At 37.0% G+C, this 27,885-nt stretch overlaps 1 protein-coding gene across 50 annotated transcripts in view; it reads left to right on the top strand.

The window, feature by feature from the left end:
* CLASP2 (cytoplasmic linker associated protein 2) overlaps nt 1-27,885 on the top strand; it is a 143,902-nt gene that overhangs the window by 51,064 nt on the left and 64,953 nt on the right. For 42 of the 50 annotated variants that reach the window (XM_086846318.1, XM_086846277.1, XM_086846296.1 and 39 more), the window contains exons 8-11: nt 5,890-6,036; nt 21,345-21,424; nt 26,722-26,814; nt 27,290-27,435. In XM_086846318.1, the coding sequence (XP_086702444.1) occupies nt 5,890-6,036; nt 21,345-21,424; nt 26,722-26,814; nt 27,290-27,435 (466 nt within the window). Of the gene's footprint in view, nt 1-5,170; nt 5,389-5,889; nt 6,037-21,344; nt 21,425-26,721; nt 26,815-27,289; nt 27,436-27,885 lie in introns of those variants that run through there. The other 8 variants (XM_086846365.1, XM_086846374.1, XM_086846348.1 and 5 more) reach the window with 2 other exon arrangements.

Below are 27,885 nucleotides of genomic sequence, written 5' to 3'. Positions count from 1 at the left end.
CCGCTATTGTCTCTGGAAGAGCCATGCTCCATCATTGTGGGAAGCATGTGCTCCATCATTTGTTTAGGCATGAGAATTTGTTTCCTAATTGTTTAGGATCCCAAGACCTGCTGTGGCACAGGGAGAATACTGAGGAGTGATGCCTTTATGGTAAATCTGAAGCTCCTTAGGTGCGATTCATCTGTCCAGCCATAGGCGTCTCGTGCCACTCAAGGTGCCTTGCAGTATCCATGGTAGCCACGCAGAGCAAGCAAGTGTGACACGAGACTTGCAAGAGATCTGTGGCCTTCTGGAATGTCAGCTGGCCACCAGACAGGATGCCCAGGACTGTCTAAACTTGTTTTAGATGACTGTGCTTAGGCAAATGAACCCTGTCCTTTGTATCAGGACAAACAGATTTGGACTACATGGAATGCCTGATGTGTAAGAGATCAAGTTCTCACTAAGTGATGTTGGGCATTGGCTTGAAGTATGGATTAGAGGGATCAACTAACTTGATGCATGTGTAGTGCTTGCGGCTTCATTTTCATGCTTGACAGAAGTTGTTGTAGGCTGCACCAGTTCATCTGGAGTTGAGCTAATGATCCACTCCCAGATGTTCCAAGTAACTGATGCAGTCTATGTTTGTAAGTCACTGAAGGGAGACTGGCAGTGGGTGTCTTGGTAGGCACAGAATGTGGAAGTGACTTGGAAAATGTAAAGAGTTCATCTACTTGTTTTTGTTTTTTTTTTGCTTAGGCAGGATTTTGCAGTTGTCCTCAAATATTTTGTGGTGTGAAAGAAGAAGTGTTAACAGAAGATAGAATGCACTTACTATTTGCTAGCAAAGCCTATAATTACCAGTTATTGAAGCAAAATTGATACAAATGTCTTGAGCAGAAGTAATTTTAAAAGCCTTTTTATTAAATATTTAAATATTAAATATACTGTATTCTCTGGTTTGACTATTGTCAGTCTATAGTAAAATACTGCAAGTTGGTATTTACAACCCTATTTGTGTTAGATGTGTAAGATGTTGCTACTGAAACCAGTATCCAGATTTACCTTTATTGCCAGCTTTAGTTAAGTATTACTGCAGAGATCCAGTTTTTTCACCCTTATAATGTCACTTGAGGATCTGCTTAAAGTCTGTTAACTTCTGATTTCCTGCTGCTGAATAGCACAAGTAGAATATAGATCCTGTATTGGTACTGCTGTGTAGGTGATACTGATTTCATTTTTCTGTTATCGACCATGACTTAGAAGGTGTTAGATACCAGGATGCCACATAGTTTTATGACTTTTCAAACTAGTTAAGGTCAAGGCTTGAGTTGCAGTGACAATAAATGTATCCTAATTTAATCTTCTTTGAAAAGAAAGTGTTTTTTCTCTCTGGATAGGAAAAACTTTAGATTTCTCTCTAGGTTCTCCTTGTCACTGGATACATCTTTATGTTTACTGGATACATAATTACTTTTACTGCTGTAAGCAAATCACAGTAAATAGATTGTTTTGAAGTTTAAAATATTTGGGGTACTAGAATGTTCTTTGAATATCAAATTTCATTATAAATATTTATGCTTTGATCTCTCTGAATACTTCAGAAAACGTACACTACATATTTGTGATCTGGCCCCCAAGAGTAATGCTGCAGGGCAGGAAGAGAGCACATATATTTTGTTTATTTTTAGTTCAAATGGCATAGTTTTTTTCTTAAGAATTTTAGTATTTAATGCTCTGTGATAGTTCAAGTCCACCTGGATTTAATCTTCAAGTAACTTTGGTAAATCGTAAGTTCAGAAAGTGTGGTAGATGTTGGGTTCTGATGTGTCCTGCAGGTTGGTTTGGAAGGTCTTTTACTGGAAGGATTTCTTACACAGCTCTTGAGAGGTTTTATAGAAAGGCACAGCAGTTCATCGGTAGCAGTTCACTTGGTGTGCTGTACCTGCAGAACATCCTCTGGTGCAGATCTCTGCCCTTCATTAGAAAACGTCTAATGCTCAGTTTTTGAATCTTGAGTTCCTAGCTTTCTGAAGATAAAAAGCTATTCTTGAATTTTTTCTTCCCCTGCTTTGAAGTTGAGTTCATCTGGAAGAGAGCTTGTATCAGAGTGAGAGCATTTGTTGCTCCTCAGGTTTCTTCAGGAGCTTTTGGCAGTACTAGATTCCAGGCTCTTCTCTGTACGGTTCTTCCAAAACTCCTTATCCAATGTGGTTTAAAATAGTAGATATCAAGTACAATAACACTGTAGTGAGATTTAACTGTGGCTCAGGTGTCTTTAATTTACTGTGTTTTTCCTTTAAGATGTTCTGTGTGTTGCTAGCAATTTGTACAACTTTTTTATTTTTAGTACCTTGGAGCTTTGTTTGAAAATGTGGTTGGGATAATGCTTTCTCAGCTGTCAGGTGTATTTGCATATGCAAAATTTGATACTCTGAAAGTGTTAAAATTACCTAGAATGAAAATTATCCAGTCATTTTAGAATGAAAAAAGTTTGCATTCATCAGATGGCTTTGTTTGAAATACCAGTTACATTTAGGCTTTTATGACTTCTGTTATAGGAATATATTTTGTTTGTAGTCTGCATAAAAATAACATTAGAGGCCCAGTTTGATACTGAGATAGAGCCATCCCCATGCTCCGTGTGTTGGCTGTCAGGAGCTCCATCCCTGGTCCTTTGGCCAGCCAGAGGCACGTAGTAAAAAGCCAGATTGAGCGGAACTGCTCCTTGATTATGCCCTGGGGAGCAACAGTTACAACTGGAGCTGGGCTGCTCCATGCTGAAGTACATGGAAATGCTTTTACAGGAGCTACCAGCAAGTGGATCATTGCAGCTGAGTGAGAGCACATGGAAGGTGCATTGTAGGGGAAGCAAATATAATGCTCTGTTTTAATGAAGTGCTATAAATACAGACTTCATGTTTTGGATCTTCAGTGTAAGGCATATTTGTGAAAATGGAATGTCCCTAAAGATCACTTGGGATTTTGATGGTAAATCCTAGGGAAATGAAAGTGTAAAGGCCTAAAAGGGTGGGAGAAACCTCTGGTTTCTTTAAAAGACAACATGAAATTTTCCTGCTTATGTTTATTTAAAAAACAAGCAAATCCAGCGCAAATCCAGCTGCATAATCACTTTAGCCCTAATAGAGTTCAAACAGATCATTTTGAGCCATTAATTTTACATGCTTATGGTACTGTGCGGTCATTTTGGGAAACTTCAGGTAACTGTACAGCAATTTTTAATTTATTTTAACATAAGCTATGAAAAGTCTGGTTAAGAACTTGCATATTTTGGTGGTTGAAATCAGTTCTGTGTAACTTAAAAGGCATTTATTTTAAAAAGATGAGTTTCATCCATCATGTGGACTGAAAACTGTATAAAACTATTTTATGGTGTATATTTTTAATCCAGTCTTAAGTCTTTTAAATGTATGCCTTTAACTAGGCAAAGTAATTTGACAGTATTACTAAGAACATTATTTAATGTATTTTCTAATATATACTACACATCAGAAGGTTGAAACATTTGCCTTTGCATTTTTTTCTGAAATTCTGTTTGCACATTTTGGGGTTGAGCAGTAACTTCTACAATTACCCATCTTTGGCACTCCTACATAATGAATTGTTTGGTAAAAATAAAATTAATTTATCTGAGTCACTGGTTCCCAAAGTACATGGTTGTTTGGGGTTGTCTAGATTTTTCTTGATTAGGAGATTTTGCATAAATGAGCAAACGCTCGCTTTCCATTTTTAAAATTGTATTGCAAATAACTTTATTGTTTGAAATGCTTGTGGACTATTTGCATATCAGTGCTGCATTGTAGAGCTGTTGGGTAGTAGCATGAAAGTCTTGCCTGTTTCTTCATCAGATTTGAAAGTGCAGCAACAGAACCATTTTTATTTGCAAAGTGTGTTTTCACTTTTAGTCTGTTTTCATGATTCCATACTCACGTGCTGGTGTTGATCTGTTCATGCTGTTAAGAAATCTGTAAGGTATTTTTAATATCGTTATTATTTCAAAAATTACCTGTAATGTTGCAGGTATCCTTGATAGTAACCCTTGCCACTTACCCTTCTATGACAGTGTTAAAGCCATTTCACTTAATTTGGCCTTTGTGTTAGTGGTTTTCCTTGCTCAAAATCTTGATGTCTGGTTCTATTTAAGATAGTGAGAGTAAAAGCATCAGGAATCAAAATGTATTCTGGCTCAGCCCGTATGCTGAGCGGGAGTGCTGTTTCCATGGCAACACACAGGACAGTGAGGGGGAAGGCTGATGCCTTTTCCTCTGATTCGGAGAGTTTACAGATCCAAACAATCACTCTTAGCAAGATTCACTTAAAAATCAGTTTTTATAGGAGAGGAGGAAATAATGTTAATGAAAATGGTTAATATGCATCAGTATTTTTCTTGTGATGGTTTGTTTCTTTGATCGTGGAGATTCATTAGTGCAAAACAGCTTTTGGCAAATGCTAGAAAAATGTACTAACTATAGCAGCAGTGATCTTGGACACATTAAATGTAGGGTGTTCTGACATTCGATGGTGCTGCAAATGCTGCTGGACAAAACCTTGCTCTACCCTTTAGTGCAAGCTGCCTTCCTCTGGGAGGCTTACATTGTTAAATATAGTTGACATTTCCCTGGGAGCAAGTTCTGAATAAGCAAAGGGTAAACAGTTAACCATTCCACAGATGATGAAGCTTTGCAATTAATTTATTATTTTTTTTACAGATGGCAGGTTTTAGAGCAGGTAATATGCTAAATTGGTCTTTCATTACTGTAGTGCAGCTGTGTCTCAGCCTCGCCCATTTTATTTATTGTAGGAACCACAGGGTGTGTGTTCTGTGCTCAAGCGTATAGATAAATCCTTCTTCCCTAACTGGGTGGGGAAAACATGATGTTCTACTGTTGGAATATGTTGGGGTTCTTTTAAGGCACAATACTTTGAGTTTAGAATGGAGACTGTTTAGTCACTAGAGATGAATTTCTTTCATGATTAAAAATACACAAACCTGAAATTATAGGAAAGAGGAGTGCAAGCCCCAGAATATTGTCTGCCTGTCTAATTTTTTTAACGAAGGATTGGAATAGTGGCAAATACTGTGTGTGGGAATGAATTTATTTGCATGGAGAATTTTCACCTTTTCCTCTGGCGTTGGCTCCCAGAAGATGATGTCACCTTGCAGCTCATTGGTTGTGCAGCACCTAGTGCAGGGAAGGGAGAGAAAGATGCCGGCACAAATCTCAGTGGTGGATCTAGGGTGTTTGCGAGCAGATTTTGATAAAATCTTTGATTAGTATTAAGAATTTACTGCATGTGGCCATGTGAGGTGCTGGTCCGTCCTAAGGTGAGGGGATTGAAGAGCTATCAGAGGAATGAGGCGACTGATCTGCAAGAGGATCTGTGATTGTAAGTTGAAAAATCTGGGTGGAAGGAAGGAGACAGGGAGTGCTAGTTAGACACATTGTGGGAGGATGTGTAGCAGAAAATGCATGCATGAGTGAAAGAAGGAAAAGGAGAAGCATTTTTCTTTGGTAGACTAGAATGATAAAAATTGTATTAAGGGCTTTCCTTTTGGAAAAATATTAAGAAATGGTTAAAAAAATTCAGTCTGTGCAAAGGTATTTTCCCTTTGTGGGAGTGGATGTGTAGGATTCATTTTTTGTGCTCACTCCTACTGTGGTTAATTATGAAGGTAAAATAATATCTTATAAGAACTTGAGCTGTGGAAAATGCTGTTTATCTCCCATTGTCATTTTATTCCTAGGTTGGATTCTGGACAAACTGATAAATATTTGTATTTATTTATGCATTTTGTGAATTTGCATGAAACGTGAAGGAAAATAGTTGGTTAGGAAATAACACACCCCATTCTAATAGCTTATTTTTATTTAACATATCTTTTTCTAGACAAAAGCTTTGATGATGAAGAGTCAGTGGATGGAAATAGGCCATCATCAGCTGCTTCAGCCTTCAAGGTTCCGGCACCTAAAAAGCCAGGAAATCCTTCAAACAGTGCAAGAAAGCCAGGATCAGCTGGTGGGCCTAAGGTTGGAGGTAATGTAAAGCTATTCACATTTTAATCAGTGTTCCCAGAAACCTTGCCAGAGTAGGCACAAAACAGAGAACTTTGTAAGGTGATGTTTAATTCATGACTGCAGTATTTTTGCAGAGCTGAGAACAGTAAGGGACCCTGTTTTATGTAATTATTCATCTGTAAAGGTGTGTGCATGTCTGTCTGTTTTTTTGAGTGTACACTGAGTTTACTAAGGTCTCTGATATTATAAATAAAATTAATGTCTGGAGATAGCATTTATGTTGGTGAAATTAATATATATATATATATATATATATATATATATATATATATATGTACACATATACATATGGGGTGTCTTTGCCGGAATCCACACTGTACTTTCTGTATATATAAATATCCTGTGAAATTCTGGAGAAAGTCTGTGTAGATGAAATTTTTACTGTAGGTCTGTACTGTTTCACGTGGCTAGAGAGAATTAGCCATCACCCAGAGCTCTCATCAGAGGTGTACATTACATCTGGATGACTTATTATTATTATTATTATTCTTTTAACTGTCAGCATTGTGAAATTGGTTGTGAAAAATAAAAAATGAGGGCCAAAACCCCTGGCAGGATTTTTTTGCATGGTATGGCTTCAAAGCAGTGTAATGAGGAATGCTTAGTAATTATGATCTTAGAACAGGGAAATCCGCATTTTTTTAGGGCGGGGGTAGTCTAACAAAAGCAACTGTTTACTGCTAAAGAAGTGGATGCTTTTTTGATGGTTCATGTACACATTCAGACAAAATAAATAATTCTGTGGAAATACACCATACTTCAGGTACAGGGTTTTTATGAATAAGTGGTTCTTTTAGTAAGGGGTTTTTGTAAGAGTAATTATTCTATCTTCCTGTTCATGTAAACCTGTATGTAATCTGCAAAACAAATATAAAATTTGGAAGATGATATACAGGGCAGACAAGCTACCTTAAGTATTTTCACATTACTGAGATAAAGCTAATGTTTTGAAAATGTATTGTTTTTCAGTGGTGATCTTAAGAATTGCTAATAAAATGAAGATTTCCATAGGGCTGGATTAACACTGTCATAGTGTAACTGAGGATTGATAGTAATATATATCAGAATAGTATAAGAAAATACCACTTAAAAGATTCCATAATGGAAATTATCTCATTGATATTTATTATTGTTGTTATTATTGCACATAAGTAAGTATTATAAATAAGTAAATATAAATAACTAATTACAATGTCATCTCCTTTAACCTGAAGCATGCTGTTTTTTGCAGACAAGACTAATATACATAATACCAGAACTGAATGCTTACAATACCTGTTTATTTCAATATGGACTTTTAATAATATTTTATTAAATATAGATGGTTTTTAATGTAATTGTTTTTTTACATGTAGGCTTTTCACTTTACATACTCTGCAGTAAAAACATGGAGATGCAAGGTGAAGGGAGATAAAAACAGAATAACCACTTACTGATTTTTTCAGTTAATCTAAAAATACAGTGGTCAAACAGATTAAAACTCCAAAAATTATTACATTATTTTTTCTCCTTTTTCTATATTGCCAAACTTAAAAAAAATTAAATTAAACATGCCAAAACCAGAGCACTATGGTCATTCCTTGCTTTATATCATCTTCTTTCAACTGTGGAAAATATTGGGGTGTGTTTATATACCCATCTATTTCCCTTCTTTTTTTATTCTGTACTGTATCTGTAGTCAGAATTTTAATAGAGTATTTACAAATCCTGCATCTTCTAGCCTAATCAAGAACATTAGTATAGATGCCAAATGTATTTCTAAAACAATAAGGTCATAGTCTCTTCCAGAAGTGAGGCGCTTCCTGTGGTAATCTTCATATGAACAATGACACTAGGTCAGACAAGAGGTCTGGGCAGTCCAGTGTCCCATCTGACAGTGGTCAGAAACAGCTACTGAGACATGTACAGGAACAGAAGTGTCTAGAGACACACTGTCATTATGGGACAAAATGCTGGGTTTGGGAAGCTTTATTCCACAGAGAACTATCGTCTTTGGAGAGTCCAGTCAGGGCATCTTGTTCTGCTTATCGAAAGACTTCCTGGATCTTTATGAATACATCAAAACCTTGATGCTCTTTCACATCCAATTTCTGTAGGATCTGCTTTGCAGGTGCCTAAAGGACACCTGAGATTTTCATCCAGCCTTGAAATTGCCATCTCTGTAGAGTAAAATTATAGTTTTGGAAGTTGTTTGCTCTTGCTGATGTAGTAAGGCTCTGCTGTATCCTACAGTCCCAAGTCCTTGTGCTCACCACTGCATTCCAAGCCAGTAGTCAGTGGGCGTGCCATTTCTCGCCTTTTCCTCATCAGCACTGGATGGGTATTTCAGGCTTTCACTGTTCACCTCGTGCTTCTGCCACCTGTTGTTCCTGCCTGTCCCTTTTTTCCATCTCTCCATAAATCCATGCAGTTCAGCCTTGGAGGAAGAACTAGCAGCAGCTCCTTTAACAGTGTTGCTTTTTATTTCCCTTCCTCAAAAATCTTCGAAGTCATGTAAGCGACCTGCAGTTGAAGCAGGTCTTTTACTGCAGTTTGTCCTCTTCGGACTTCTGTGACCAGGCAGAATTTAGTGCAGATAGAAATTGTGTTGAACAAAGGCTGAGATTACTGCAAGTTCCATTCATTTTAACTGCCTTTTATATTTTAAAGGATCCCAGAGATCCTTTTCATAGGATGTTATTTGACAAAGATTTATTTTCCTAAGAGCTGTAGACAACAAACTACAGATTTTTTTCCTGGGTCCAGAAAGGATTTGAGGCTACCTTGTCATGAGACTTAGAAAATGGAATTCCTTAGCCATGCTGCCAGCTTTCTTATCTGCTGACATGTGCTGAATTATACCTCAGATGCCTGTGTGCTTGGCTTTTCATTTAGATACATCATGGAGATGGTTCTTAATGAAGAAATGGGTAATTCCACCATTGCCCAGATATGTTGTTCAAGTGAAAGGACCCATCTGATATACAGAAAAATAATTTCTTACTGTTTTGGGCATTTTCCATTTAATGTAGGAAATGTACTTTGGTGGCACTGAAGTCCAACATCATTGTCCAGGAAGGCAGGTGAAACAGGTATTTATATGAGCAATAACAGCGTCCTACTCAGCCTGGAATTCTCTCTCCTTGTGCTGGGAAAGACTGTGCCAGACATTTTCCTATTAGCAGTTGGGATGGGAAGACTTGTAGAGCTTGTGGATTTGCTGAGAGGTGTACTCAGGCAGCCACAGTGGTTTACTGCCCTGGGAGTAAAGAATCCAGCAGGCTGTTTCTCCTCTTTTCTGTTTGGAGATGTTCAGACACTGAGCTTCTTGTTAGTGATGAATGAGAAGTGATAGGTCTTCCACTTAATGGGACAGTGCTTTATTTGGCATATTTCTTACTCTGGTCAATTCGTTTCCCCAGTTAGACCTTTGCCAGCAAGCACACAGCTGATCTACTTCCTTCTGATACACTTGCTCTCAGCTATTCATTGAGGTGGTAGAGCCTCTGGAAATACCTCTTTGCTCTAAAGCCTTCTTACTGAGGATATGCACTCTGTGTTCTGGCCTTGCAGAAATGGATACTCAGGGGCTTTTTCTTGGCAGTATGGCACAAGTAGCTTTTAAATCGTAAGTGACACCATAATTTACAGTAGAAAAGGACTTGAGTATGTCAGCCAAATGAGCTATATTCCTGTCCCTATGCTGTTGAAGATCTCTTATGAGAGACCTCTTACCTTGTCTTTGGCAAGTTCTCTTGCAAATGTGAAATCTCTGTTCCAAGTCTTCTAGGGAATTGCCTGTTTGTATACCATTTGGAAGCTTTATGTAATCTAAGTATTAGTAGGAAACCTCAGGCTGCCTCAACAAGAAGTCTGTCATCCTCTCTTTTACCAAAATGTCAGTTTAGGCCAGTAGTCTTTAAAATGGGTTAAATGTAGAAGTGGTGATTCTTCAGAAGAGCCATGTGGCCTTTGGAAGAAGTGCTTGCTGATGAAATATAATCATGACAGAAGTTTGTGTTAACTTTCTTCTGTATCTTCTCATAAAAACCTCTGTGGGATGGGATTATTATTCTTGTAATTTGAAACATGGTGAGCTTCATACTTTTTGCAGCATTTTCAGCAGGAAGATACTGCATGATGCATTTTAATCTTTAGTTCATTGGTTTTTTTTAAAATCTTTAGTACACTGATGGGCTGGCAAAGTTATGTATTGGTTATTGTTTCATACTGACAACATTGTTACATTTTGTGAAACAACATATCTGTAGAAATCAAGTAACTGGAAAACCTGGTTGAACCAGGTGAATAGTTTGGCAGAAGAAGGCTGTAAGAACTATACTAACACCATACATAAAGGAACTGTAGGAAGCTGTTCCCAGCTTTAGGAAATTTTAAGTTAGGTTTTTCTATCTGTCATTATGCTTTTTTCCCCCTTCTCAATAACAGACATACATCTCTTTGTTGAAAAGTATTAAATGGTGTTTATTTGCTTTTTTTGGCTCAGTTTCCTAGCAGAAGACATTTTTGACCCTTTGGAGGCTTTAGTATAAAAAAAAATTAAATGAAAAGGCTCTGCATAAAACAAATATGAGGCTGACAGGTGAAATCTCAGCCAGTTGAAGTTAACCTCATTAAAACTACATGTTGTAGTTAAGAAACATCTGTGTTAAAAGGACTTCAGTAATTGTGGAACTGTAAATACACATTGTTAGTGAATAGGCTTGAAACAAGATAGACTCATGTTCACTGTATCAATTGTCTCCAGACTCAAGAAAGTTCTATGTTCACTTGTACAAAAAACAAAACAGAATTCATAATCTATACCCATAAGGGTGTTTTATTTTTAAATTTTGAATTCTGCAGAAAATAAGTTTGTGAATGTGTCCTCTACTATTCTTGTTAGCCCTCATTACTTGATTTCCAAAGTGCTGTATTTGTTGTGTAAAATAAACTAGGAATTTTTTGTTTTCATTGTTCTACCCTCACCCTTTGTATGACATAAAGCTGCTCTGAAGTCATGTTAGTCAGCAAAGCACCCCTGACATTCTGTGGCACTTTGTTTCCTTTTTGATTTCCAGATGGTGGTGTGAAATTCCAGGGTTTTTCTTCAACATCCCAGCTAGTAAGTCTTTTTGTCATTCTGAGCAGCCCTAGAGATTAGCCTTGGGTATCAGTCTGAATCAGAGAATTTGCTACAGAATGCCTATTTGCTTCTTTTTCCCCACAGTTAATGTCAATTAACTTCCATCCCAAGAGATCCTTGCCCATGGAATTTCTGGGTTGCAATCTTGTGGTCATGAACTGCAGCTATTTTTACCTAATCCAGTATTCAGGGAAGTAGGAGGAATTTAAACTTTCTGTGTCCTCTGAGAGTTATTGGATTTTGTTATTGTTTATTTCCCTGTATGGCACTTGAGTTTAGGGTTCCCTTTCATATGATCAGTGCTCTGTTCTCCTTGGACCATTATAAATGGTTGTGCAATTACTGGGGTTTTCATTCCTGTATCCAGCTCTATTCATCAGGGGGATTGAAAAATCCACCTTAATAAGGAATCTGAATGAAATCAAACAAACATGATAAATTATGAATATATATATGTAATGCCTATACACCTATACACATACCTTCAGAAAATATGTGTATGTGTCTATAACACTTCATTAGTCTCTCTGTTTTCTGTGTCACCCAGTTGATTGTTTGTGCTACCCTGTTTTTCACTTAATTTCTAGAAGTTTCAGTTAGATTGTAGGACTGATTATGTTAGCATAAGCATGATATTATATCAGGCAGTCTTTTCTCAAAAGGCTCACAGTCTGGAAGTCAGCGTACAAATGGATAAAATAGGGAGAGAGTACCAGCAGAGCATGAATGAAGAGGTCTGGAGAGAAAAGCTCACCAAAGATGTAGCCCAGCCTGCTTGTGACGTCTCTGCCTGAGGTTCTGGTCCCAGACACCTTACTGGCAATTACGGTTGTACCAGACAGTGACGAGAATAAGGAAGACAACCCAGCCCTTGTTTAGCTGCTAACACTGAGCACTGATTATTTCAAGCAATAGGAAGGGGAAGCAATTTGTTTATATTTTCATGGTGGTTAATCTAGGAGGAAAAAGAGGAAGGAGGGAAGAGGAAGATGGACTAAAGTCAGCTGACCCTGCCACTTGGAGTCCTTATGGACTGTGACTGTGTTGCAGAGTAAGCAAAGACAACCATTCCAACACGTTCCTGCATTGCTGCTTTGTGAAGTAGCAGGTGTCATTCCTCTTTGTAGGGTGGTGTGTGGGTGAAGAGTCTTAAGAAACTTGTTTCATTTCTTTTGACAATGGTATATGCTTTCAAGCAGAGAAGCAGGGAATGGAAATTATTTTTATAATATAAGTATTTGCACTTGTGTTGGAAATGGTTTTTTCGAACATGTACATTTTTTAAAATATAAGAGAAAAACAATTCATTATAGTCAAGTTACTTGGACCTTCTGTCTTGCCTTAGTGAACTTTCAGAAGTAAAAGATAAAAATGTATTATCTAGAACATGTAAAAATGGTAATTGTATAGTTTGTGGTGACAGGTGGTGTGAATCGTTGTTAATAAAGTGTCTGTTTAAATTGTTCCAGAATGGAATACAGAAATGGGCTCTGACAACAGTAATGAAAATTCTATATTACTGAAACAGTTACATCGCAGTATCTCAAATCATTCTGTTTTGGCATCAGTTACAGATGATACAAATCAACTGTCTGTGTTCCTGCTTTTTCTCAGTAATTTCTGTAAGGTAAAATAATTAGTGCAATTTTCCCCATTCAAATGTAAAACTGGATCAAATTAAAGTGTAAATAGGTTATTATGGAGTTACATTAAAAACTAAAAATAAGAGTAATACTATCATGTTCATAATATTAGTATAACTTCAAAACTCACCTGTTGAAACTGAACAAATGAGCCAGGATCACAAATGTATGTCCTTTTAATTATTTATGAAAATTGAGTGCCAAGAGAGAAAAGAAATACATGAGTGCTTTGACAGATTACCATGGGAGCATGAACATTGTGCATGAGTTGAAAGATGACTGCATGAGCTTACAGTTGAGTAGAAACCAACATTAATCAATTTTAGATAAGCCTAAAAGTAGGCATTTGTGTTCTTGCTGCTTGTGCAACTGCTTGTCTTCCTCCACATCCAGGCTTTGGTCTTACCTAATGTATGCTGTCCAAACTTTGTACTAAGTATAACACTTTCATTTTATTATTTTGTAATTTCCTTATTTACTGTGTGCTTGGTAAATGTTTATTAATTGAATTGATCTCTACAACATGTCTGTGAAGATCTAGTTTTATTAATCTTTTGTACCTGTGAAACTGTGTATAAAGGAATTGAGGCTAAACTTGTTGCAGCTATGCATTCACTGTTAAGAATCAGCTTCAGACATTACTAAGTTTCTTGGAGCATGTAATATCCAATACATAATTCCAAAGGAATTTGCGTGCTCAAAAGCAGCTTCAAAATTTACAGTGTGCATGCTGGTGCTGTCATCTTCAGTCCACCTAAGAATTATTTTGTGCTTCCTCTTAGTACAGGAGTCCTGTATTTGTACCTGATTAACATCACACCTCAAGGCTTGAGATGTGCTATCCTAATAGCTGGAAACCTGGTACCACTTTTCTTCTTTAAGTGCAGTTCACTCCTGCTTGTCCTCAGAGGCACTTGTCTGTCCTCAGAGGCACATGCTCCTGTTCTCTGGTGGGGTGTATAATTGTATAGAGAGGTCTGCTTAGCATCTCAGCCCTTGGAGACAGCACACTCACTTGCTGGGTGGAAACTTCTGTTCATGAGCAATGTCTCTGGCATGTAGGAGGAATGTTTTAATGGAACAGGCGAGGTACAGGTGGGCTCTCTTGGGAAGTTCTCTGTGTCTGCCAGATTTCTAACACAGGCAGATAAAGTAAGGAATGCAAGATATTGTAAAGGTATTTTAAGATACTGGGCTGTTTTTTTCAGTTTATGCTGCTGTTCCAGTTTGAATGACTTTCTGGGTGCCTCAGGGACGATGAGTTTTGGCATTGGAAGAAGTGGTGTGGACAGGTCAGTTCATAGTGAGTGTCAGTCACTGGAGCTGAACATGACAGAATTAATCTGTCACTTTCCTTAAAGTGGACTTTCTAGTGAATGCTTTTCTGCTCTGCTTAGTCACTTGAATTGTTTTCTAAGCTGGCTTAAAACAACATGAAGGCTTTGCCAGTCCAGATGCTGGTGGGGGGGGGAAAGGTTCATTTGAGTTTAGTATTGTATTTGGTGATTTAAAAACACATTTTTGAAATTAATTAAAAAAACTCTGGTGGCTTGTGTTGGAACAGCTGGACAGGTTTGCTGATACTAGTTGTCTGCCTGGGTGTCTTTGTCAAAGGCAGTTCAGCTTCAGTCAGAGGCATTTTAGGCTAAGTTACTGAATCATGAGCTGCAGTGGCCCATGAGACTGGTACAGGTTCCTTTTGCTGTTCTCTCACTCTCCTGTTTCCCTATATGCAGGTAATAACTACCGTAAGACAAATGTGTTGAGCAACCCAATAAGGCAGTCTCCCAATAAACTTCTATTTGTAAGGCTTCCCTGGAAGACACGGTGTGTGCTTGCAAAAGTTTATAATAACAGAGAGGTTTTGGAGAATGGGGAGTTACTTGTTTGCAGATGCAGTTGCTGTTTCTTCAGGAGATGGACACAAGGCAGGTGAAATTCAGCTGATGAAAACTTTTATCTAAGCTAGGACCTCTGCAGCTCTTCCCAAAAGTTTTACCAGCAGATTTGTGGCAATTAGCAGCATTATCTCTTTCTTAACTTGTATAGGAAGGCCAGTAAGTGATGCTAACAGTAAAAGTTACTTAAACTAACGTAATTTTATCTAAGTTGGTCTAATTATATCCATCCTGTAGGATATACCAGTGTAGCTATCTGAAACTCTGGTTGTTTAAAAAAAAAAAATCTTGTCTAACGTTGATCAAAGTGTTTTTTACTCGAGCAACTGCTACTTCTTTGTTGCTCTCAAATATTTTCCTACCTTAAGCAGGCAAGCTGAATGCATCTAAGTGACTCTCAATCACCCAATGATGAAAGAACACCTTTGTGCTTCATATGGATACTTGAGACTGAAGAATGCTTATTTGCTTGTTTTATGAGAGGTTTTTATTTAAGTTTGTCAGTTGAAGTTCACAGATTGGTTTTCAAAACCTGGAAATAATAACATTTAGAATGTTAGAATCTGTTAATACATCAAGGTCTCTATGCAGTGTATCAAATAACTCAGTAGTTTAAAACCTGAAGGGTATTTTTAAAACTTCTCAATCTCTAGTCATTTTTCTGAACATTTGGTTCCTGTTTTACAGAAGCAGACTTATGAAAAGTGCATATGAAAAGATACTGTTCTAGATTATTTTAGTTATGTTATGATACCTGGAGAGATAAGGAGACTCCTTACTGAGCTCCTGAGATTGAAATCAGTCTGTACAGTAGGGCATTATCAGAGTCATTGTCTTAAAAGTCACCCTTGCTGTCTCAGAGGTTGTTATTCAAATCATGAAGCACTGGAAATTTCCTTCCCTGGCCTCCAACAGATGCCACTTTAAAAGTAAATAATAAGGCCTGACCCAAGGATAAACAAGTAGATTTTGCAAAGACCGAGAGCTACAGAAGATGAAGGAAAAATCCCAGTTAGAGAGAGTAACAGCAGAATGTATATTCAAAGAAATATGACCTTTACGACATCTGCCCACTGTGGCTGAGAGCAGAATGTGGTTATTATTGCAAGTACCATGCTGAAGGAACAATTAGGTTTTGTGTCTTCATCACTGGTAGGGTTGTTGTGATCTATTATTTATAGCTTGTGTGTGTGCATTGCCTCGTTTGTTTGTTTATTTTTGTTTGGTATCATCACTCTGCTTAGATCCACTCCACTCAGTGTCTTGTGAGAGAAGCTGTCCGTTTCACTATGTAGCTTATGCAGTTGTCCTTCCTTGAGTTCATTTTGTTTAAGTATTCCTCTATTCCCCTCAGCCTATACTTAGACTTTCAGCAGCTGTACTTTTTAAGCTGCCTGGGCTAATTTCCTTCCTGTCTTCTCTAACTCATTTGTATCCTGAGCCAGCCACTGGATTGTGCTGCCTTGGTGTTTGTATGGCCCCACAGTGAGGCAGACTAGGGGAGTTGCTCAGTGGAACTATTCTTCGTGGCCAGTTTATTTTATTCTCGGTTTAGCCACTCCCTTTTGTGACTTAGTGCTCAGCAGTACCAGTGCTGGAATGAGAGAGGTCAGTAGGAGTGAGTGGGAGTTCCCAGTTAACCTATTATATGAAAAGCTGAGTAAGTACTTGAGCTTATTCTGGCCATTTATCCCACGCAGAGCTGAAGCTGCTGGCTGTTCCTAATTTCCAGCTGGTTGTTTATTAACCTACAAAGCCAAAAGGGTAACAGTAGCTTTTTTTCTCTCAGTCCAGAATGATCTGCATCTTTTGCTTCAGTCGCTGATAGATAAGAAATAAAGCTTTTGAATTATCTGAGACGAAGGCATAACATTTTGTTGTCTTTCAGGGGAAAAAAAAATTGTAGTCCCCATCATTTTACTCTAGATACGTGTTTATGTAGGATATTGCCTGCAGTTGGAGATTTCTGAGGGATAAAAGACATCTGAGAAACAGTATCCCTTTCAGTTAAATCCCAGTGTTAAATTGTGATGCATGTTGTATCAGAAAATAGTTAAATTTATTTTTGGGAAACATTTTGAGAAAAAGATTTTAGGAACAAAGAGCAAAACAAAGTTTTAGAGTACTTTTTACTCCTAAGTTTCTATATCAGCTTTGAAGTTCCCTTTTTTTCACAGGGAAATTTTTTGTTGTGAAATTTTTTGTTAATAGACTTACAAAAGTAGAAAAAAAATGAATTTGACAGGCCTGCTACCAAATACAGATTGAGAAAAATTTTTGGTACTTTTAGGCCAGCACTTGTGTACTTTATTTAACAGTTAGGCATGCTTTGAATAAGCAGTTCTCTATTTCTCTGTTTCAAAACAGAAATACAAGTCCAAAATCACATTCAGCATCTTTTTTTTCCCCATATAGTGTTGTCCCATGTTGTTTTGTCATCCCATGATGTACAGATTTGTAGATAATGCTGGGGAGAGCATAAGGGCTGAAGAGGGGAAGAACTCAACCACAGGACATAACTCCTGGGTGAAAAAATTGATTTCACAGAAGGCTGGGTAATTTTCTTGCTTGCATACAGTACCCTTTCTGGTGTTTAGTTATTCTCAGTGCTGATCTCAGCCTTGTGACTGGAATAAACCTTCTTCCAAAAAAAGACTCCTAGGATCTTGCAAAATGTTAGAAACCCTTAAACTGAACTCATGAAATTGTCATCTCTGTTAGCAGTCTGCAGGAAGTGAGGTGTTTGTTGTTTGGTTTTTTTGCTTCCATTTCCACACTCACTGAACTTCAGTTTAAACAAACAAAACAAACCTGAAGACACACACACAAAAAAGAGAAACCTATCAAAACCCCCACAACTTCACTGTAAAACTGAGAGGGGCTTCAGCTGCTGTGACAGACTTGATATGGAAGCATCTCTGTTACGTTTGGTATAGTCTCACCAGCTTCCTGAAGTGGAACTGAGACTTCCAGGATCCTCTGTGAGTCTAACTGGAAGGCTTGAAGAATAAGAATAAATAAAGGTTATGAATGAAAACTAACAAACAATGTAGATGAATGTCTTGTGTGTATTTTTCTTCCTCTCCATGAAAGAATTTTTTTCTTCTGAGTCTCAGCTGAAAAAAGCTCAGCTGGATTCAAGTCCAAAGACAGGGTAATGTAATTACCCAGTTGATGAGGCTCTGGATTTTAGCTGTGTGTTGAGCACTTGAAGATGTTAAAAATGCAGTGGGGTTAAAGCCCCCTAGAATTGTTTATAGTGTTCTTGCCTTTAGGAATGCAGTAGCTGAACTTGTCCGTATTTGGTCAGAGGACTGTGTGTTCCGTGGGGAGCCTTGAACATGCACTTTTCAGTCAAAGGAATTGATACTAGAGAGAGATACAAGAAATTTGTAATCACAAGCTTGGTCTGAGAAGGTAAGCAACAATGGCAACAAAACAGCTTATATGTGTGCTCTGTCAGATATATCACTTTGGGGTCTGGTGGCAGAACTGTCTGAACTGGTGCTGCTTTTGTAGAGGAGAGTCAAGCCTTACGAAAGCATGTGAGATCTTTTGAAGGCATCTGCATGTGTATGACTGCTATGTATCTTGTTAGCACAGTAAAATACTTTCTCCTGAATTGGGAAACAGCAGGTGGAGTTCTCTCATTTTTTGATTGTCTCTACAGAAACAGTGACTTGGTAAACAGAATTGGTAAAAATACGAAGAGATTGGTATGGGAAGGAAAAAATTGAACAGTATTTTTCCTTCTCTGGCATTGTGGACTTACGACTTCTATACAGTATGAAGAGAAGTTACTTCATACTTTATTCTGGTATGCATATGTGATCATGCAGTTGAGGAGAAAGATGAGTGAAATAGAAGTGAAGTGTGATTTACAGATAACTTTGAGTCACATAATATTTTTTTACCAGTCTACAAGGTAATAAAACAACTTTTAGGAAGTATTAATTTTAAAGAAAATTGGTTTGTAAATGTGAGCTAGCTGTTGAAACTCAGGAAGACAGAAAGTTCTCTGTGTCTGGACTGTGTCAAATGGATTTTAAATAGTAGTCTATCTCTCCTCTTTCTCTTTTTGAAGTAAAAAATTGTTATTCCTTGGATAAAGGATTTTCCCTTACTGCTCAGGATGCATTACTGGATGATGTTTAGGTGCTAGAAGTATCTGTCATGTAACGCATGCTGTTTCATAATTTTAAAAGAGATACTTTCAGGCAGACTGAAGGTGACAGCATCTACTTACTTAGCAAAGGCAACTTCATCTCCTTTTAATCTTTTCCTTTTTGGTGTACAGCAGTGAACTAGAAATACTTGAAATCCAAACATTTTTCTGTATTTTTGTGTTCATGGCCTATATGTGTCAATTTGTAATGTTTCTGTAGTTTATTCCTTAGGAAAAAACATCAGTAAATAGAGAAGGGGAATGCAAAATAGCTTTTTCCCTGTGTTAACATAGGTGTTTGTGTATTTATGTAACTGAATAATAACACAGAACTTTTATAACGATACTTTTCTATTTACTTTTCCAGAGTAGGTATTGTATGTTGACTCTGATTGTTTTGTTTCTTTAAGACTTCCTTAAATGTCGGAGTATTTGTGGACAAACAAATGAGCTTATGATCTGAGCATCTAAGTAGCTGTTTGTACCACCTACTTTAACATGGTGCTGCTGGGCTAAATTATTTCTTTCAAGGTTTCTCTCCACAAAATTCTTCTCTGTTGAGGGAGTTCTCCCTTTGAAGAGCTGTAGAAGTTTGTGTGGCAGAGGGGCGTGTTCTGAGTGTAAATGGATCTTTCACTCTGTGTTTTTTAGCTGGTCAAACACTCATGAACTTTATGGAAGGGTTTGTTCCCTCTACTCTCTGAAAGGAGAAGAAATAGGTGGTTATAATTTCTTCTTTCTCTTCCGGCTGCCACTGGCAATTGTGACAGTTGGTGTTGGAGATACATGTGTTGTGTTGTGTACAGCATCTCTTTACAGCACCCTGGAGCTAAGGCACTCAAAATCTATTGCATGTTCCTGTATCATACTGCAGGTACTGTGTTCAGATTCTGTGGTCTTAAACTAGTGAGAAAGGTATGTGAGAGATCTTGTTCTGCATAGCAGTGTTGAGATCTAGGAAGTTTGCCACCAAATTTGTGGTAGAAAATACTGCACCCTCATGCTTCCAAACTACTCATGTATACAATCGTAGCAGACATATTTTCCTTCACCATAATTAAGAGATCAGGGACTGTAAACCATGGTTCTTAGAGTGCACAATCAAAAATTTGATTCATCAAGAATTCCTAGCTTTTTGTTCTGGTTGACCACTCAGCCTCTTAAATGCTTTTTCTTTATGGCTTTTATTTTTTCTGTAGTTAGTAAAATAGGTATCTTATCTGTGTGATGCCTCCATTTCAGTTACGTTCTGTCAGGGAGGACATTCTGCCACATATCCTGTTGGCCTCGCTCTGAGGTACTTGTTCCCGAGTACTCATTTACTATGACAGATAATGTTTTTCCTTTCAATAAGGAAATGTTCAGCTGGACTGATTCTCTCCATGTGGTTAATGTTTTAGTCATATTACCTTCCTGATGCACTTATTGGAGATACTTAAGGGTTCTGCCAAACTTCACCTTGTGATTGGAGTTCTAGACTTGTAGCATAGCCTGGACTTGATGATCTTGTTCTTCAATTTGATAGAAAACTGGAGCTCGTTTCTTTTAAAAAGAGGGCTTTCTTCATAACCTGAGTTTTTTCAGGAGGGCAAAATCGAGACATTGTTTTCAAATAGTTTTCTTTCTTAGAGTTGTCTTAGCTTCTGCCCAAGATTTTGATGAAATTTGCAACATGTACCTGTGTGAAACCAGCAGGTGGTTACCTGTCAGTATTCTTTCCTGGTCCTTCTGCTGGGCATCTTTGGCTGCCATGTGAAAATAGTTCCATTGTGAGTGGTCTGAAAACAAAGTCACTGAAGTTCGGATTTTTCTCCAGTACAAATTCTTCTCACTGTCTTTTCTTTTGTTGTTTGAGTTCTTGTAACCTTAAGACTAAGAAATGTAATTCATACTTCTTAGCTCCATGTGGGAATACTGGAAAAGACCAAAATCAACCCCCAGACTTTCAGGGCTGATTACTTAAGGCACGCATGTTAAGATGAAAATTCATCTTGAGGAATTCCATTTAGTGATGAATAGCTCTTGTTCTGGTAAATAATTTGAAATTTGGAGCTTTATTTTAGAACATTTTTATTGTCAGGGTGCAGGTCTCAGAATTGAATGCAGACAGCTGCTAGAGGATTGTTACATGAAACATGTTTCCATTTAAACACAAAAATAAAAATTATGACACCATTAAATTTGTTAAATTGTAAATTACTTGGAACTGTTAATTTTGGGTTAAAAAGGTAATTTTTATTTTTCTTATGATAAAGTCAGTGTTCAAGGTTTTGTGATTATACACATGATGTACAATTCCACACAAAAGTGCAACATTTTTGTATTTACTATTGTATATTAAATGTTTGAGAGTAGGTATGGTGAAAGATGGTTGTAAGAGATTTAAAACCTTGATGTATGTTACATCCTTTTTAACAGTATTTAATGTTTATTTAGGTTCCTCTAAAGAAGGAGGAGCTGGAGCTGTGGATGAAGATGATTTTATTAAGGCATTTACAGATGTTCCTACTGTACAGGTAAGATGCTGTGTATATTTGTGTTTGTCTTCAGAAATGTTATTTGTAATAATGTTTTAACCTGCTTTTAAAATTTACATAATTTTACAGTGTTCTAAGCAAGCATCATTACTTTTCCCTCTCTCCGACCTTAGAGTCTCCATGGAAAGCTCTTTATATTTTTCCAGTAGTTATCAAAAAAAAATGTGCCACCTTTTCTTTAGTGTCCTACTAATTATTACCACATTGTGTTTTGGCTAAAATTCCATATTGCCTTTCTCAAACTTTTTCAGGAAACTAGTGAAAATAATTGGATGTTTTAATAAGAAAAAGATTAACGTAGCATTTGGAAAATTTGGGGCTGCAATTTCAAGGCATAATCAAGTAATAATAATACAGGCAAATAATTTAAAAAACAAGAATTGTATTTTCAAATTTGCCTGAATTGTAATAATCTGTGTCTGCTATATGTGTCCTTACTCTAGCAGTACTTAAAAGAATTAAATCTAGTGCCTTATTTTCATCCTAATGAACTTGCTGGATTCTGGGTTCTTAATTAAAAGATCAGATTTTAATTTCTAGTCTTTTAGTGTGGGAATTGCATGTATTTGATACTTTCACATAGTTGAGTCATTTAATATGTGTGTTGCTTATGAATAAGCTACTTTGAATAAGTTTTCCTTAAGCAGCTGAGGTGTGGAACACAACCAAAAACACAGTAAACCATAGTTCCCAAATGACAGGATTTTGTAAGACTCCCTTTTCTTGATATGTACTTCTGTTCTATTTTTATTTCCCTAGCATAGTTATTTGTTAGATCTGCTTCTGCAGGCAGCAGTACTGTCTGCTTTCATGAGGGAATGCTCAATCTCCATGATCCCTGTCACATCAAGGAAATCTTTGTCTAACACTGGAAGAGCTTTATGTATCTTTGTCTCTGCAGACTGTTTTAAGAATTCTTTGGAGGATGAAAACATGCAGCTCTTAATATTGTTTATCCCTATTACGTTAGAGCCATATTCCACAGAACAGAGAATGTGATGCTTGTAGTTCAGTGCCTTAGTGTTTGCAGTCCCAAGCAGAGTTCTCTAATTGTTCAGCGTGGTTGGTAACTGCAAGAACAAAAATGGGGTGACCACCTGATGTGGACCAACATGTTATTTTCTGTCTTCTGAATGGCCTAGGAAGGTAGGTCAAGAGATAGAGGAGAAAGTAATTTGTCTTTACTCGTCTCCCTCAAATTGCAGTGAGGACATAGGAGAGAAATGGTATATAACTTATTCCAAAATTACCTATTTGTTTCATGGATGAGCATGCAAGAAAAAAAGCAGGATTTTTTTGGTTTTAGTGTCCTTAGGAATAATGGCTTCCTGTCCATCTTCGCGCTTCTGGTTGTGGACAATCTCTGGTATTTCAGAAAAAACACCAAAGCAGATTTTATGTTCTGTGACCATATTAAATACTAAGGAAGTGGGAAATTTTTCTCTTAGACTTGTGAAGAAAGAATGTTTATGACCTGTAGTTTACCAAATTATCCTAAAAGTAAAGGACAGCATGAGGAGAGAGAGCTGTTTGGATGTTACCGGGCCCATTCCTGTGTTTCTTCTGTTTTCATTACATTTATGGGTTTGAGTAGTGGCTTCAATGAAAGTAAGAAAGGAAACTGTATGGAAAACCGGATTCAATTCTGGATCAAGATTAAGTGCATCTGAATTAATCAAATAAATTGAGGTTACTTACAGTGTGGATATGTTTTAAGTCACCCTTAAAAGTCTCCAGTGGTAGATCTGACTTTCCAGTAAGCTGTTCATATGACAGCTCATCTTTTTTTAGGAATGCCATATTGTTTACATGTACCCGGTTTTCAATCCCCATATTGAAAATACTTTCCATATGTATAGTCATTCTTACTTGTGTTTGAGGTTTTAATTTTTCTGTCTTTGATGTTATAGTTGCCTTTAATGAAGTGTATGTTGCCCTCTAATGGATAGAAGCTGTTTATGAAGATAGGTGGGTGATTTCTAGATGTAGTCTGATGGATCTGTGTGCCAGAAAGTATTGTAGTTGACAGGATTGTGCCTTCATATTCAAGATTACAACCTTACTGTTTTTTCAACTTAAGCCTTGGCTGAAACAGAAGAAAATTCTGTGTTTGGGTTATTAAGTGTAACTCCCATTAATAACTAAAATCTGTTTGAAAACAAGTTCAGTTCTTTTTATAAAGTCTGATGTGGGAACTTGTGAGCAGAAAATGCATTATGTCACTGGCTGAACACATAATTTCATCTTGGCCTCCTAAAAGTATAATTAATTGAGGGCAGGGAGAAAAGAAATTATTAAAATATTGTGTTTTATTCCTGTGAACTTAAAGTAGGTATGTACAACCTTGAAAATACAGGATTTTTCAGTGGAATTATGACTTTCATTTCATGACAAAATAAAATTATACCGCTTATTAAATTCTACATAGCAATGCTAATTTGAATATTCTTTAGGCCAGTTCTATTTGTGCCTGGCAGTTAAAGAAAAAAATTAATTCTCTGCCTAGAAATGCCAGTAGCGTGGACATGAACCCATTGAAGGAGGTTGTTTCTTTCTTTGTCTGGTGCCCAGCATGTTTTCATCCTGTACTATACTATACAACATGGTCTCTCCCATTACACAGAGGCTGACAACAAAAAAGTCCTATTTTCAGGATTTGCTTAATGAAACAGCTTGCAAAAGGTTTTTGTACCTTTACCAGGACTTCAGACTGAGATTTGAATGTACCTTGAATGGTCCTCAGTTAGATGGCACCAAAAGGCATTATCCTGTTCCCTTCTTTTTGCATTTCACTTCTTTATGATAAGTTCACAGAGAAATGCTGAGTTTCCTGAGAAATTTTTGCCTCTCCTCTTGTTAGGATGAGCTTTTGGTATATTAAAGCTCTGAACTGAGCAGGAGACAGGTCAAGGTAGTTTATGATAAAGGGAGATCCTGAAGAAGTTGAGTAATGTCATGAATTCTGATACATGAAGTGTCACTGTAATGTGAAGCTGCATCTTGAGTTAATCAATGACTAGTCCCTCACGCTTTCAAAGAAAAATAAAAATTTTCTTTCTTAATGGAAATTAATTTTGATAAAAAAGCTTACTGAGACACACGTAATACTTTTTTTAAGAGTATGGTACTTACAAGAATTAGTGTTAGAATAAACTAGGGTTGTGTAACAACTATTAATAGGCTACTAGTATACACAAATATATTAAATGGTGATACAAAACTTGTGTTTGATTTTGTGGGCAGTGGAGTAGTAAGTCTGTTACACTCACCCAATTTTTTTCATTAAGTCATTTGTTCATTTTAAGTTAGTTGTACATCAGATGTTTAGTGACTTCCAGTAAAGGAAAAGTAATCATGAGGAATAGCTTTCTGGTTTTTATGGATGCAGTCATGTCTCCTGTATAGAACTTGAAAGCTGCTTCTACAGTGTATCCTGGAAGAGCTCACAGAGCTGCATGGTAATAAAAATCTCAGTTTTGTTGGTAAAGTATATTCAGAAATAGTTTTTCACTTTTTAGTGAAGCTGGCCTGGGTGTACTAAGTCATCTGTTTCTGAAAAGGTTCCTACCCTGTTTATTCTGGAAATGCAGCATGAAGGTGTTTTAGAGCTCTAATGTCTTTCACCTCCTCCATATTCCAGCATGAAATATGCACACCTCCATAACCATGTTCTGTTGAAGTGTTGGAAAAAGAGTAGATGTCAATAGAGTTAAGGTTCCATATCTTCTGTAAGTTAAATTAATTTGATACACTCAGGAAACTGCAAAGCTAGACTGTATTTGAAATAACCCTAACATTTTAAGATGCCTGGGAATTTAAGATATTTTCAAGAAAATAATTATTCAGCTTAACTGCAGAAGAAAGTCATTGCATCATTTTAACAGTAAGATCAAAGATGCATAAGTACGTGCTAGAACAGTGTGTTCAAGAGACAGAGTTCCTAAGCAATTCATGCAAAGCAAGGTGTCCTAACTGCTGGCCTTTGTTTCCTCTGTGTGCTCTTGCACATGTAAAAATTATGTCTTGTACTTAACTACTGAGGGAGTGTCAGGCCCTGCTATTTAGGTGCTACATAAGTTATCATGCTGATGTCCAGGTTTCCCTATAGAAAGCTGTGAGTTTCCTTGATGTCCTGACCCACATCTGCCAGCCCTGTGTCTTGAAGGTGTCTAAGGTGGCACCAGGTGCTAGTGGATGAGCCAGTGAGTTTTGCCCAATCTGATTATGTTAAAAAACTTCTGATCCAAAAAACTGGAAATGTTTAGCTGAAAATACTTTTTTTTAAAGAAACACAACTCTGGCCAGATTAAGTTTCTCCTTAGTAATTTGCTTCATATTCTCTTAGACTTGTTCACAGTCTGGAGGGAAAAAAAACTTTAAATTTTGCATATGCAGTGGAAGCAGAAAAAAGCGTCCTTTGACTTATGTCCAGGAAAATAGAAGGGAGATCACTTAATTTGACAGTAATATTTTTTCAGGAGTAGGTTTTTTATTCCTTTCTTCTTTAAAAATACATTCTTATACATGTACAGTTCAGTAAAGACATAAGTTCATTTACAACCAAATAGTGATTGTTGCGTGATCAGATTGTTCAGGCTTCAATAATGGCGGTCTTACTGTATAGTGAGAATTCTGAGTAGAGGTGGCTCCTTATATTTACTTACTGTATAAGTTAATGAACTATAGTCTTAAAGTAGCAATACATAGAGAAGCTATGGAGGGCTTTTCATTTAATTTTTCAGACAAATTTTAATTCTGGTGTTCTCACAACCCAATTAGTTCCTCAGAGAGTCCCAGCTCCAAAAGAGTTGCAATGAGTTAAAATGTGGGTTTATATTTTGAGTTTCATTATAAGAGTGAGTATGAAAATGAAACTGAGTTTCTGTATTATTGCAGCAGATTACCTAAAACCTCTGCTTCTATTGAAAGATTTATTTTTTTTTAAGTGGAGTTAATGAAATTGTGGATATTAATAACTCATCACAAAGGTGAAAGGTAAAATCTTTGTGATGAGTTGAAAGGAAAATGTTGCTTCTTCAGCCTTTTTTTTTTTTTTTCATGAACATTCATTACTCAGTGATGTCCTTACAGACTGGTTTTAAAGTGCTTATTTATGACCCTTGCACAGATCTCTGAAACTCTGGGGTTAAGATTTGTGGGATTGGAATTTTATTTTCACTCTCTCAAGCTATTTTTCTTCATCACAATACCTGGGATATTAACAATATAAACTTGCTGATTTTTTTTTTTTATTTTTTTTATTTTTAATATTTCAGATCTATTCTAGTCGAGAACTTGAAGAAACGTTGAACAAAATCAGGGAAATTCTCTCAGATGACAAACATGATTGGGATCAGCGAACTAATGCGGTAAACTTCTTATCATAAAGCACAGACTGATATTTTAAAATGTTTTTTTCCTAAAGTAATTACACTCCAGGTAATGAAAGAAATTTCCATTTTAATTTTTACACCTTGAATTTCTGCATATCAAATAAGTCTAAAATGCATTTTTGCTGACATTTACATGGAAGCTTTTCTAAAAGCCATCTTACATGTTTAAGTTTGGCATTTATGCAAAATTACATATTCTACAGGTTAACTACTTGCTTTAGTACCTTTGTGTGAAGCTATGAAAATTTCCACTTACAGGGTTAGAATGTTTGAGTGATGTATCATTTATATTTTTTTAATCAGATTTATTAAATTACAGCCATGTATTTTGAAAATTTTGCTTTAAAGGCATGCCTACATGTATTTTTACATAGTGAAGCTGTTCCTTTATTTTTCTTATTTTGAAATGCGTATTGGCAGTGTCCTAACCGAAACACATTAATTTTTTTAGCTGAAGAAGGTTCGGTCCTTGCTTGTTGCTGGAGCTGCGCAGTACGATGGGTTTTTCCAGCATTTACGGCTGTTGGATGGTGCTTTCAAGCTGTCAGCCAAGGACCTCAGATCCCAGGTGGTTAGAGAAGCCTGCATTACTGTAGCGTAAGTACAGTTCGTGTGCCTTTGTGTACCTTGCTAGATGTTGGTGTGGGGATGGCTTAGGGGTGCTTTTCCCGTGTCCAGGAGAGATTGTCTTGTTGGACTGCCATACACTCTGACCAATAAAGAGTCAAGTCAGGATCAGAAGCCACAGAGGAAGAGAAATGCTTAAAGGAGTTTTTTCTCTTAGGGGATGCACATAGTTGATGATCCTGTAACAGACTGTATGGGGATACCCAGTTACCATCATTGCAGAGTCATCATTAGTGCAGGTTAATGTGGTTTGAACATAGAGCATTTTGGTGAGGTAATACCTCTCATAGAATCATAGAATGGGTTTGGGTTGGAAGGGAATAAAATTCCTTAAAAATTATCTAGTTCCAACCCCCTTGGCAGTGCAGGGACACCTTGCATAGGACCAGGTTGCTCAAAGCCCCATCCAGCTAGCCTTGA

Source organism: Cyanistes caeruleus, chromosome 1 (genome assembly GCF_971803275.1).
Source record: "Cyanistes caeruleus chromosome 1, bCyaCae1.hap1.1, whole genome shotgun sequence".
Taxonomy (NCBI): domain Eukaryota; kingdom Metazoa; phylum Chordata; class Aves; order Passeriformes; family Paridae; genus Cyanistes; species Cyanistes caeruleus.
This window is presented reverse-complemented; position numbering and strand designations above follow the sequence as displayed.